Raw genomic sequence first — 14,580 nt, forward strand, 5'->3', positions numbered from 1 at the left:
TTTGCAGTGGTCTCTTACGGCTCCTCCGCTACCAAGACACACATCAAACTGTGGAGAATTTTTTGCCCCATGGTTAATTGATAGCTTTAACTCATTACACGCATAAATCAAACATACATAATATATCATTGTCATTATGATAATATTGATAAACAACGTGATCTGTGAAGTCCATCCATCTGTGAAGTGATTTGTATAAATTAAATGAATTCTGTGGTTTGTTGCCAGGCCTCTCGGGGCTGTTTGATGCCAGCCTCCACCATGCCAGCCCCTCGGGTCCTGACCCTTCCGTCATGAATCTGATTTCAGCTCTGGAGTCCCGGGGTTCACAGCCCCCACCCTCTGCTTCCTCCCTCCTCTCCCAGTTTCGCACTCCCTCTTGGCAGACTGGTGAGTGTCAGCCTGTTAAGGGAATGCTACACTTGAAAAAAAGAAAAAAATCATGTGTCATTGGTTCTTGTTACTACTGGCTCTTGTAGTACTTTTGTTTATTAATTTAAAAAGTGTGCAATAATTTACATTAATTTCATTAGCAAAAATATGTAAAGTCTTTGTAGTATCAAATTAAAATTTGTTAATTTGGTCAGTTTGAATAGTGACTTGCATTGATCAACACTGTTCAACACTGTAATGTTGTGTCCTGTAGCAATGCATACACCAGCCCCACCGGACCTCTTTATTTCAGGAGCACTTCCGGGTTCCAGCTCCTTCCCCCCATCCTCAGCCCTTTCTGCATACCAGCATCCTGGCTCCTTCTCTGGACGATCTTTCACTCCTTCACTTTCCCTGCAGGACACTCCAACATTTAGCCCAACTTCCAATGGTTTGCTATCTCCCCATGATCCCCTGCTGCACATTAAAACACCCTCCCAATCCACCTTGGGCTTTGATCGCTTGCTGTCTTCCCAGAGTGCCACCTATCGGGGCTCACAAGAGCCTCCGGCCCCTCCACAGACTCAAGCCCCTTCCAGCTCCTCCAGTTGCCACCTACCCCCTCCCCAGTTTAACCTGTTGTCCTCTCAGCTCCACAACCAGTCCTCCCAGCTCTATAATGCCTCCATGTTCTCTTCCACACCATCTGTGGTCCCCCTTCAGCCCCCACCTCCTCCAGAGAGGTCGATTTCCCGACAGGACAGTGTGATCAAGCATTACCAACGCTCATCCCCAGCCCAGTCCACAACGCTCCCCTTACAGCAATATGTTAGTTGTGGTGGGTCATCGGGTTACCAGCAACTAGCCAACCACCACCGGCATGCTGAACTGCCCTGCAGTCCCCTGGCGGAGCAGACCCCATCCTCTGACCCCAATCCCTCACCACAGCTGGAATCCCAGACATATCGACCTATTATTCAAACTGCATATACACCCTCATCCTCCAGCTCTTCAGCCCCTTCCTCATCTGGCACCAAGGGGGTCAAAAGTTCCAGCTCCAGTAGTGGCTACTCCTCTTCAGGTTCAGCATCATCCTCTTCTCGTACCCCACATACTCCACCATCAGCCTCCTCCACCTCCTCCTCATTGGCTTCTAGCTCCAAGACAAGCACTGGCTCCTTGTCTGCTCCCTCTCGTCAGCAGCCCCCACCTCAGTCAACACCGGCACCACCTTCACTTGTTCCACAGCCAGCACCCAAACAATGCCTCTCCACCTATGGCTCTCCCTCTGTGGCCAACTCTAGTGCAGGCCTACCAGACCAGACCCCTCCACAGCAACAAGCCCAGTCCTATTCTCCTAATCAGCCTCCATCTGCACACATGGGCCAGTCTTATGGTGGCTTCAACTCACCTCATGCCCAGGATCTGAGTTCTGGAGCAGCGGGCAGTGGAGGGAAAGCTTTTACTAGTATGGGCACAGGAGGACGCTCGTTCTCTGCAGAGATAATTTTTGGTGATTCAAGCTTTGGCTCAGCTTCTCTCAGAAGAACAGGCAGTCCTTCCTTAGGATACGGGAATACTGGAGGGTCAACAGGATCTCTATCAGGAACTTCTGCACTTGGTAGTGGAGTTGGCTCTGCAGGATCAGGGAGTGGGGCTGTTAGTGTTGGTAATGGAGGTAGCAGCTCTTACCACCTGCCTGAGTCCAGCTCCTCACCTTCCATCAGTTCTACAATCACTCACCCTGGGTTGCACTCACCTGCCGCCGCTGCCCGCCCTGCACAGTCCCCTGGAGGCTCAGGGGCCACCAAATATTTGTCCTCAATCCTCTGTCCTGGTTTCATGTCCTCACCACCAGGTTTCCCTGATACACGACAAGCACAGGACCAGTCCTACCACTCAACACCCCCCAAGCCAAAAACAGAGACCAACATGCTGGGAGTTCAGCGATCACAAGATGAAGTTGACGATGATGATGATTTCCTCATCCACCACTTACTTCATACTCAAAGCTCAACTCCACATTCTTCCCAGCGTCACCCTCCTCAGCAATTACCCCAGTCACTCCCACAGGCTAGGGATGGGGAAGGCAAGGGGGTGGCATATGACATTAACAAGTTCTCAGAAGAGCGCTACCACCTTCAGAGTGTCATCCGTACCAATAACACTGCCAGCAGTTCAGGTCCTGGGACAGAAATTGTTGACACAGCAAGTGGCTTAAACAGTCAGTTAGAAATATCACAGAAGAAACAACAGCAAACCAAGTCAGAGTTACCTATAACAAAGTCCACTGCTGGAGAAGCAGGAGTGGTCACTGACTCTCTTTCCCATTCTCATCAACAACAGCAAGAGTCCCTGGGCTCTGTGGTCCATTATGGAAGAGGGAACCGCTACACACAGCACCCACATTCCCAACATTCCCATCACACCATACATGTGCCCGCACACTCTCAGCAACACTCACAGCACTCCCAAATCTCTCAGCACTCTCAGCACACTCAACACACACAACACTCACAACATTCTCAGCATAGCCTTCCCCATTCCCACTCACACAGCCATCCTCACATGGAGCTGAAGAAGCCTTCAGATGCAAATGACAATGCATACTTGTGTAACACAACAGATGTGCAACAGACTCGACAAAGCCAGGTGCCCCTCTCTCTAATGGATTCACCACCAGACCCTCCTCATCAAACTCACATGCTGCAGTCTGTCCTTTCCCATTCCACACACACCAAGATGGACCCTCAGCAAGCCCCTGCACAACAACAGCAGCATCCTTTGAGTCAGCAGGCCATTATGAGGCCAGCTGGAGGAGCAGCGCCTGCTGGGGTGGAATCCCACACACAGAACCAGTCCTCACAGTTGCAACTCCAGCTCCAGACCCAGGGTATAGATACTCACTACAACCTTGGAACCCAACCAAGAGATCAAATCCAAGCCAACCAGAACTCAGTGTCTCCACTAGACATGCTAGACCAATCTCTTTCCCAGACAAACAGCAGAGACAATGGAGGAGGTCTGGAAAGAGGTAGGGTTGGAGTATCTGTTACAGGAGGGGAGGGAGGGAGTGGAGACAGACATAGACAGCAGCACAGAATTACACCCCACCACCTTCCCCATCAATCATCCTCAGATCTCCATGACTTCCTCTCTGAACCAGATTTAGGCTTGCCCCCTCCTTCACACCTGCACCACCTTAATCAGTCTCAATCCCATGCCCACCACCAACAGCAAGCACACGCTCACCATCAGCTGTCAAACTCTCATTTAGCTCACCCACACTCCCACCGGATGACAGCAAATATGGGGGATCCCCAGCAACAGCCTCAACCACGAGAGTCAGAATCTCAGCTGTCACACTCCCAGTTAGACCAGCTCAAACAACACCAGTTTGAGACAGTGAGCTCAGTTGGTAAAATAGGACAGAATCAAGCTCAGCAGCAGCGATTTGCACCTCTAGCATCCATCTGCTTTCCAGATTCCCTCTTACATGATGAAGACCGCTCTTTCTTTCCTGAAATGGAAGACATGTTTTGTTCAGCTGAGTACAAGTCAAGTTGTGTTGGAGAATCTGGGGCAGGACAGGCTGCTCAAGAAAGCCTTTCCCAGGGTCATGGGCAGGGGCAAGAGGCTTTGGAGGCCTTAAGAACTGGTGGTGGAGGAGAGGGCTATGATATGGTTGGTCAACACAGTGATCAAGGCTACGGACAGTACTGTCACAACCTTCCAGGAACAGGAAATGGCAATCTGCACTTAGACCTTGACTCTATGAAGACCCAAGAGCTTCCTTCTACTGTGAATACTGACCAGCTTGGGCTCATTCAGTCCCAGACTCCCACTATGGGACTGAGTTCAGCAGTTCAAGGGGATGGCTCAGTTGACAAAATGATGGGAGCTGTGGGAGTGGGTGGAAGTTCAGCCACTCCTGGTCTGACCTCACCAATCTTTTGTTCATCTCGACCCAAGAAACTGCTGAAGACGAGTTCATTTCACTTGCTCAAACAACGACGTGAGCCACAGCCTCAGACAAAGAAAAACTATGCGCAGGAGTATGAATTTGAGGATGATGAGGATAAAGCTGATGTCCCAGCTGATATTCGTCTCAACAGCCGACGCCTTCCTGACCTGCTCCCTGACTTGGTGTCTAGTTGCAGGAAGGCTGGTGGGGGAGTAAGTGGGCTCAGTCCACTGATGGGTGACATGGACTTCTGCCACCCCTCCAGCTACTCTTCCCTTGGACACCCTCCGCAACTCCTCCTCCATGATGGCCCTAAGAAAAGAGGCAGGAAACCCACTAAACCAAAACGTGAAGGCCCTCCTCGCCCTAGAGGTAGACCTCGCATACGACCCCTTCCGGAGCCTCCTTACTGCAGGGGGCTGATGGGATCAGTGCCCGGAGAAAGTAGAAGGGGTCGTGGGCGGGGTCGAGGGCGAGGCAGGAGGGAGGAAGTGCTTGTGGAAAGGCATCGAGATATTAACAAAGCACAAAGCCTCCCATACCATCAGCAGCAGCAACAGTTTGGCCAACAGCAGCATCTCCAACAGCATCCACCTCAACATCATGGACACCAGGCAGACCACCACCAAGCACCACAGCAACAACAGCATCACCTACATAATCAGCAGCAGCATGTTTCCTGTCCTCACCACCAACCACATCATCAGCAACATCAACAGCATCATCATCAACAACAACAACAGCAACCATCTCAGCAGCTGCAACAAGACCCAGTGAGACCTATCAAGGTAAATGGAGACAACAGAGGGGGAAATCTGTGCCTATGCTTATCAAGAATCATAGTCACTCATAGAAAGTCTGAATGAGTTTAAAATAGTCCTAGTTTAGAGTAAGATTTTAATAAACTTCCTACTTGCACTGAGAGCAGATTTCTCTGATGATGACTTAACCTTTTGACACTCAAATTACATATGTCACATTTTCTATGTAATTTACCTGGTAATGTTGGCTTTTAGGTTAGGGAGTTAGGAAGTACAGTTAACAAGCAGACTTCAGCTTTCTAGTTCACAGTTATCTCAAGTATGACTAATTAGGTATCACTCTAGTGCTGCATCGATGCAGATAGATTCAAGTGAAGCAACAGCAAAAAAAGAAGTGATTACTGCTGTCTTTAAAAACTGTTTGCCTCTAATTGAAACTCCACAACATTGTTAGCAGGCTACAGATTGTGGCATCTCCATGTTTCTAACATGCATCAGAAATTTTAATTGATGGGTTCAGAGATATTTTAGGCAGCACAGAGGCTCGCTTTTAGGTCTAAAACTAGTTTCTCTACTTTGGTGCAAATGTTTCGGGGTGTGCTCACATCAAAATTCACTCCCCATTCATTTCTGTGATGAAGGGAAAGAAAATGTATTCACTTCCTTCTTTATTTGTCTTGAGTGTTGAGCTTCATATAATTTAGATCAGGGAAATACAGCAACAAATATATATGCACTCACTGGGCACTTTATTAGGTACACCTGTACAGTTGTATGCAATTCAGTCGAACACTTCTGCCTTAATATTTGTGTTTATGAAGTTCAAAATGTTTCAGTTTTTGGTGAAATTGTCATAAATGTATAAATTAAATTATGTGATTATTACTGAGATCATAGTTAAAGGTGGTGTTATACTGAACTACATTATATTCAGAGATGTTCCTAATATTCTGACCCTCTCATGTATATAGCTGGGGAGGACAGAATTATAGACACTTCTCTCTCTCTATGTGCGTGTGGGTGTGTATGTATTATATATATACTAAGAGCAAAACTGAACATAAGAAGTCATGCTTAGCATTATATACCAGTGTAATATTTTTGTAACACCAGCCCGTGGGGAATTTAATCAATGACTTATGTTCTAGACATCCTAGGTAGTAATACTACAGTCAATCCAACAAAAGAAATGATGCATGCTTTATTGTGAAAGTCTTGCTGAATTTCTAAATTCATTCAACCTGTGTGTGTGTCAGAACAAACTGCCCACTCCCACCATGCCGCCATCAGAATCCCTGTTGAGGACAGACTCACTGTCTAGCACAGAGCCAGTTCTGTCTGATGGATCAGTGGGATCAGCACCATCTCTGGGCTTGAGTCCCGGGCCTAGCAGTGCTATGGATATCAGCGGAAATGAACTGAACCAGATGCAGAACAAAATGATGAATCACCAGGAGAAAGCTGGAGAGGTAAAGAGCACGCACTAGAAGCTTCACAACAAGATTGGTGCGACCTGGCAAAACTGATCAAACATAGATGATTGAACACTTTGCTCACTGTGTCACACTGGTGCTGTTTGAGCTGGTCTAATCGAGAGTGTGACAGCTGGGTTTTAGGCTCTCTTGGTTGGGGCTGTTGTTGGGTGATCCCCGTATTTGCTGCCAATCACTCAATATCTACTTTTGGCAGATTTATCAGAGAGGGTTGTCGTGTAAATGTTCAGTTCTTTTTTCTGACACATAACTTGTCTTTGTTGTGGAAAAGTAAACCTTTTTTTTTTTGGTAATCATTTCAGTTCCAGCTATTCAGATTTTGAAATGTTTGAAAGGATGGCCAGTACCTTATACAATACAGATTTTACCATGCAAACTGGAGTATACTGGCACTGTGCGACGTGTGACCAAAGCTGAGAGTTTTCTCATCTTGCTGTCAAACGATACACAACAGCTTGAGGGGGAGTGGCTTTTTCATGAGGGAAAGGCAAAATCTTGGAAAGAAAAATGAAGAATTGTTTGAGCAGGAATCTGAGGCTAAAATATAATTATTTGAACAGTTATTTCATCAAAAAGGTGGTTTTGAGGAGAGCAGAATCGGCAACCTGGTATTTACCTAAAGGAGATTTAGATCCTTTTGTTTAAAGTAATCCCTAGAATCAATAAGAAATACCAGTGTTTGTACACTGAAATTCACCTTTTTAAAAAAAAAAAATTGGATATGGATAGTGTCTCAGAACATATATGTGAAAGAAAGGAATAGTTTGACAGGACATAAAAGATTTTTATGTCCTGTCAAACTATTCATTTTAGTCAGTTGGTTATTTTTGTCAGTCAGATTTGTTTCAGGTTTATTAAAGAAACACTTAATACACTTAATAAAAACTGTGCATGTGTTACTAGACTTCTAAAAGAAAACAGATTTTCTTATTCTCGTTGTCTTTGATGTTTTCTGTTTGCATGAAAATTCTGAAAATATCCATTTAGAAAAATCGGTGTTTATGTTATGAAAAGTTTCTTGTCAATCATTCCATGTGGTTGCATAGTGTAAATGTAGGATTCTCTGATCTTATTGTTTGTGGATCTCTGATATCCAGATGTCAGGATGTGTTGGAGAAGAAGCTACAGATGTGAAGGGCTATGGATTGTTGCCTTAACAGTGCAGTTAATGAAGTTGACGATGATTAACAGTTAGTTAATGTTGACTGTGAACAGACATCTTCCGTTTTCACATCAAGTTAAACTGATTATATAGTTTAGTCATTACTTATATAAACAGACATCTCATTGTGAATACTCAGTATCCCAGCACACTGAGTTTGACAGTAAGCAGGAGGTGAGGTTAAAGTGCTGACTCAGTTTTAAGGAGGTTCATATCATATCTATGTGTCTGATTGTATGCAACCTTGATCATCAAATCTTCAAGATAACTAGTATCTGTGGACATCTTGAACGGGATTACATACTATTATTGTTCATTTACTGAAAAGAGCCTTATACCTAACAGTAAATTGAGTTTTGAAAACTGCTTTCTCTGATGTTAACACAGATGACATGGAAGAAAGAAGCTGATGATCCACTAAATCCTGAAGCCTGGGCTGCTATGCAGAAACTCTCCAGTTCAGTAAGTTGTTTCACACCCTCTACAAAAAAGAGCAAAGCCAGGAGCTTCATATATAATTCATACCTCATCTATTCAAAGTCCAGCCTCTGGTAATACATTCCCTACCTTGTTCACACCACTGTTAAGCACTTAGGCCAGTACCTGTGCAACATGCTGGCATTTTGCCTGTGTTAAAATTAAACATAAAAAATGATTTGCTGGTGTAGTCTCCAGTGCAAAAAACACAGTAGTTTAATTTTCAGTCATGTTTTGTGATTTGAGATTTGGAGAGAGGGAGGTTATAGTTGACTGACAGCCAGCTCTTTCTGACTGACAAAAGAGAGAGGAGAGCAATAGCTGTTACCAGGGCAGCTGTTGCTACGGTTACTACATTTTTCAGTGTAGGACCATTGCTGCCACCTCCTGTCTGTTCTGCTTTATTGCCTATAGCTTAATGTTCAGGGACTGTTTTACTGAACTGCTTCTACTGACATTTTAGAGTTCATTTAAAGAGCCAATGATATGCTCATTTCCAGCCATTTAATGTTTAATCTTGGGTACCTCTAGATTAGCTTTGCATCCATCATAACTCCAAATAGTTTGTAATTATTTCAGAATGATAAGACCAGAGAACCTCTTCCTAAAAATGAGAGGAGAGTTTGTTAACCCACATCACATGCAGCAGACACACTGGCCTCAAGCAGTGAAAACAAAACAGGTACTGTGCTCCAGGGAAATCCAGCATCCATGAGCTGATCACTAAACGCTGCAGGGTCTTCACTGGCCAGCTGATCATAGGTTAGACCCGGTCAGGTAAAACAGACAGTCACTGTACAGGAACATTCTTAGACATGCAGTAACCTCAGGCCCTGTATTTGTCTCCACATCCTCTGGTCACAGTGCAACAGCAGAAAAAATATATCCACAAAACCACATGCAGTTGAAAGATTCTACTTTTACAGTGGCACTGGTAGATGTCAGGCAAGGTCACATGAACGCACAACTGCCTGAAGATTTTGACCATTCAAGGAAATCCTTAAACTATCATGTAAGACTTTACTTTATTAGAAACAAAGTGTCGCGAACGAGAGTTTGGAAGATTTGTATCAACTGAGTTGCTTCTGCATGGATATACTAGAACATACGTGCACCTCATTTTTTGAGTTTTAGTCACGTTTAAGGTGATAATTCACCGTTATAATATTGTAGATACGCAAGTCAAAAAAATGAGGAAAAGCATGCCATGGGCTCTTTAAAGGTCATTATTATTATTATGACTTTATAAATAGGGCCTGTTAAACTGACATTGTGATGGAGAATCATTATTGTATCTTTTTGGTTTTACCATTGGAAACTTCACTGCTGTAGTTCACTCTCACTGTTTTTGAATTTCCTGCAGCAGCAGGCAGCTGCTTTCAAAAGTCACCACCTGAAACAGTTTTTTTGCAGTGTACAAAGTTATCCAGCTAACTGTCGGAGTGACAACATCATTCAGCACTCACTGCTGATGAGATTCTGCTCTTTTGCAGGCTGATGAGAAGGCTTTCGACTTCAAACCTGGCTTCATGGCATCTTTTTTGGACTTTTTGAAGACAGGCAAAAAACAGTCAGACCTTGAACTGGAACATGATGGCGGCCAGCACGAACCTTTAAACCCCTGCTCCTCTCTCAAAGGAGGGATCCGGCCCTTGTCCTCACCTTCTCCTCCCCTACCACCAAGTCCTCCACAGCAGCCTCCAGGAGTATTCAGTGAGGAAGGGCAGGGTGAAGGGGCAGACCTGGCTCTGAGCAGCTGCCCGAGTCCCTGCAAGCCTCTGGATGAGGAGCTGAAAAGGAACCTGGAGACACTGCCGTCCTTCTCCTCTGATGAGGAGGACTCTGTGAGTAAGAACCAGGACCTACAGAAGAGCATCTCATCTGCCATCTCTGCCCTCTATGACACCCCGCACTCTCTGGCTGCTGCAATGGCTTCAGCCATGGTCAAGGCCCCACCCACTCTATCCCCACCTACCCCACAGGAGCCACCGCTCAGCCCTCCTCTTCCGGCCATGCCCCCTCTCATCCCCAGTATGGAGAATGGAAAAGAGGATGCCCTCACATACACTCAGCATCACGCACAACATGATGAAGAACAAAACCTGGAGTCGCCGCAGTCAAACAGAGAAAAGGCAGAGGAGAGGGAGCCTATGCAAGGAGGAGAAGAGGAAGAAGGGGAGGAGGAAGGAAGGGAGACTGCAGATAATAAAGAAATAATGAGAGATCCTCAGAATATGCAGCAGGGAACCCTAGAAGAGGAGAGGATGTCTGAAATGCAGATGTTGGAAGGTCCGAAGGTTGAAGGTAATGTCCAGTAGGAGTCAGAAATTTGGAGACACCTTCTCATTCAATGGTTTCAAAATTCTTTCAAAATTCTTAATATTTTCTAGATTCGCTGAGCTTAAGGTCTTAAATGAATGATGAAGTGCTGTTTGTCTTTACTTAGTTGAGTGGTACACTGAGCCATACACTGTTGGGAAGTCACACTAAAACCATAACGTTTCAATCTACCAAGTACTTCACATTGGAGCTAGAGCAAAGCTAACCTAGGGAGAAATCTAGTTTTGTTAACTAAAGCTACGTAAAAACAGTAGTTCAAACTATGCTGTAAAATGAATCAGTGAACATGACACTAAATTATAACAAAATATAATACAAACCAGAATTACTACTATGCAGTTCTGTGCCTCCACACAGATGTGAGGTCCCTGACCTTGATCTTTGACCCCCAAAACCTGATCAGTTCATCCTTGAGTCCAAGTGGACAGTGGTGACAAATTTGAAGACATTCCTTCAAGGTGTTCCTGACATATCGCATTCACAAGAATGGGGCAGAGGGATGGACAGACAACCCAGCAACATAATGCCTTCGGCTGTGACTGTCACTAATGTGGAGGCATAATAAAAGTCACATGCCAGCAACAAATGCCTTTCAGTTGAGTTTATTACCTGGGACCTAAACTTGTCCTAAATAAAACAATCTGACACATGAGCAGTCTTTCTTAGTTTTAGTAGTTAACTACACAAAAAAGTGGCAAAAGTTCATTTAACTACTTGAATCATTACATAGATAGGAATGCAGTTGAACTACCAGCAAGCTACTGCAAAATGTAAACTACTAGTTTAATTACATGTAGTTCATTACTCTCCAACAGTGCTGCCATAATATGGTTTACTACAGTAGTCAGGTAGAGTTATTTGCTGTATACCAACACTACCTTAGCACAACAAAATTGATGGTCTCAAACACATTGATGCACCAAGAGATTCCACCAATTAATGTTTCACAGAGCTACTAATAGGCTACTAAATTGAAATCCATTCCAGGTGACAGCCTCATGAAGCTGGTTAAGATAGAAAAAAAGAAAACCCAACCGAATGAGAAGGTGTGTCAGAATTTCTGACTGTTATCGTGTGTATTTGTTCATCTGTTTTCTGCTATTTGTTTGCCACTTATCACTTATCTTTTTTAAAAGTCATCTTTAACAAAGAATGTTAATGTCTCTGATACAAAAAAAGACTGATATCATGTCGCGAAAGCTCATCCTTGACTTTGGACAAAATAGTTTGGCAAAATAATCTTCACTCATGTCCTTCATCAGCAAATAAAGTCTTTACAGTTGTCATGAGTTGGTTCATCTGTCATACCTAAAAATGGAACATAAGTCATGTGATAATAGGTAGTTATACAGTATGTAGGTGGACATGGCAACCTGTTCATAGATGTCTCTGCTGTAAGGGCGTAGTTTTACATATGGATGGTAGGGGCATGTCCCTACCAATTTTGAGCAAACCCATGCACATTTTATTTGGAGTGAAGTCATAGTAGATCCTTACAATTTGCTTGACCTGCTGAAAGGAAGGGACGATCTAAAGCTCACATTACTTGCAAATGTTATATGTCCCTACCAATGTTGAGACTAAACCTACGCCCTTGTTCTGTTGTTAGTGTTTACCTCGGCTTTTCCCCGGTTGTCCACTAACTCCTGCTCAAGGACATTTTAAATTCTTGTGCTGTGATGCTTTACATCTGTCACTTTTTTCACTCTCACTATCACTTAGAAGATAAGGTGAACGTGAGTGGATCTCTTTTCAAGGCATTGTGGGAAATAAGTTTCACACCGTGACATCTGAAACAATTATGAATCTAGTGAGTGAACCTAGACTTAATAATATGTGCCAAGTTTCAGTTTATAGAGTATAGCAGTATACAAAGAATTATGTGGGGCATTAAGAGATGAAAGACTGTCTAAATGCTTTCAGTCTGGACTGTAGATTTGAACAGCAGTGCAGGGAAATTAGAATCACAGCTTCAGGAAAAAGTAAAAAAAAATAAAGCTTCATTTCATGTGACCTGAAAAACTGTCAGAATGTAAGTTTCTATTTCTCTTTTTCAGATTCTCCATCAGGACCTCTGCTTGGCCCCACACTTCCCTCCCCCTCACCATCCATCTCCCCCTCGCCGCCCACTTACTCCTCCCCCTCGCCCCTCCCTCCCCTGTCTGTCTCTGTGCCATCCCCATTACCAATCCAGCAGGAAGAGGAAGAGGCGAGTCCAGCTTATCCTCCCTCTGAGCAGCAGCAGCCGCAGTCATCCTACCCGCCTGCTCCAACTGCAGGCACCTCCCCACCCCCCTCCACCTCCCCTCCAGCCATCCCATCCTCACCCCTCTCCAACCTTCCCCTGAGCCAATCGATACCGCCTCCGTCTACCACACCTCCTCCATCATCCTCTGATCAGGACCAGGAACCCGATGCAGGGCCACATTCCCCCTCTTCATCCTCCTCTTCCTCACCCTCCTCATCATCCTCTCCGCCACCATCACCTCCAACCCCGGAAGAGGCACCAACATCCCAGCGTCTTACCTCCCTCCACCTGGCAAAGAAGCAGGCTGATGCCGCCATCGCTGGGGAGAGTGAAGAGGAGGACAGTGAGAGTGGTGGTGAGGGAATTTTTCGTGAACGGGACGAGTTTGTAGTTCGAACTGAAGACATCGGGACCCTTAAAGTGAGTGTCCCCACAGCTCACAGGAACCATGTATAGTGAATAAACAGCTTAATGTTAATGACATACACTGTACTTGTTTGTGTCACCAGATGGCCTTGCAGACAGGTCGGGAGCCCCCACCCATCTGGAGAGTACAGAAAGCATTGCTCCAGAAATTCAGCCCAGAGATCAAAGATGGTCAAAGGCAGTTCTGTGCAACCAGTAATGTGAGTTTTCCAGCTACCTCAGGACTCCCACAGGTTCATTGTTAAATTACACTGGGCAGAAAACTGCAGGTATATACTGTAGCTCTTTGTGGGTCTGATCTAGATTAGAGGTGTCCAGAGGCCTAATGGTTGAAGTACATACAACCATATCCCTGGTTCGATTCAGGCACCCCAACCCTGTCTCTCAAATGGCAAAAAGAGAAAAGGTTGTAGATGTAGAACGAGGACCTCCTACCTGCCCATAGATGATTAAGAGCAACTTAAGAAGTCTTGGAATTTGAATCCAATACTTCATGCTAGTTTTTATTGGTTAGCTTAATTTATTTGCATGTTTAAGTGAATATATTGCAAAAGTGCCAGAATAAATTTATGTGAACTGTTTTTAAAACAGTGCAGTAAGCCAGTGTGTCTTGTTAGGTCAAGAGTATCCCTAGGAGTTTATCTGTAGCTATTTTTGTTTTTTGGATAATAAAATGTCATACAAGGTTCTATCTAGGGCCTTGACCAACTGAAGCTAGACCTACGGCCTTCATGTTGAAAGTCCCTCATGCAACCCACTGAGACATCATTGCTGGTTTAATCACTTAGCGATTGGTGTTGGTATAGTCTGAGAACAGCTGTTTTAGTAGAAAGGACCAATCTTTATGGGAAAATTGCTTTGCTCTTCTTCATGCGTGAACTCTAAAGGTATTCCCCAGATCTAAGTTAAATTTGATTAATTCCCACTTTTATCATGTGTAATGGCAATGTATTTCATCTACCTTACATTTTACTGTATTGTAATTCTGTCTTGATGTGCTTTCCCTCAGTATCTGGGTTACTTTGGTGATGCCAAGATGCGCTACCAGCGTTTGTATGTGAAGTTCTTGGAGAACGTCAACAAAAAGGACTATGTGAGAGTGTGTTCCCGAAAACCGTGGCACAGAGCCGGTCTGACTCTGAGGTAAGGCTCTAGCTTTCCCAAATAACTAACAGCTTCCTAAGCCTCATGCCATAGAGCTTCATTCACACTCTCTTTTTTTAATGAATCCACTGCCTGACAGGCGGCAGTCACTACCTAAACAGCTGCCCACCATTCACAATCAAACCCCACCTCGACTGGACAGAGATGACAGAGAGAAGGAGAGACAGAGGGAA

The 14,580-nt window shown here is 44.7% G+C and overlaps 1 protein-coding gene across 1 annotated transcript in view; it reads left to right on the forward strand.

Moving 5' to 3' along the window:
* Nucleotides 1-14,580, forward strand: part of prr12b (proline rich 12b) — a 34,824-nt gene that overhangs the window by 9,859 nt on the left and 10,385 nt on the right. The window contains exons 3-11 of the mRNA XM_020608203.1: nt 229-390; nt 647-5,124; nt 6,354-6,566; nt 8,140-8,214; nt 9,723-10,533; nt 12,627-13,237; nt 13,327-13,443; nt 14,253-14,386; nt 14,487-14,546. Of these exons, the coding sequence (XP_020463859.1) occupies nt 229-390; nt 647-5,124; nt 6,354-6,566; nt 8,140-8,214; nt 9,723-10,533; nt 12,627-13,237; nt 13,327-13,443; nt 14,253-14,386; nt 14,487-14,546 (6,661 nt within the window). The remainder of the gene's footprint in view (nt 1-228; nt 391-646; nt 5,125-6,353; nt 6,567-8,139; nt 8,215-9,722; nt 10,534-12,626; nt 13,238-13,326; nt 13,444-14,252; nt 14,387-14,486; nt 14,547-14,580) is intronic.

The sequence above is a fragment of the Monopterus albus genome, unplaced genomic scaffold, assembly GCF_001952655.1.
Source record: "Monopterus albus unplaced genomic scaffold, M_albus_1.0 scaffold92.1, whole genome shotgun sequence".
NCBI lineage: Eukaryota > Metazoa > Chordata > Actinopteri > Synbranchiformes > Synbranchidae > Monopterus > Monopterus albus.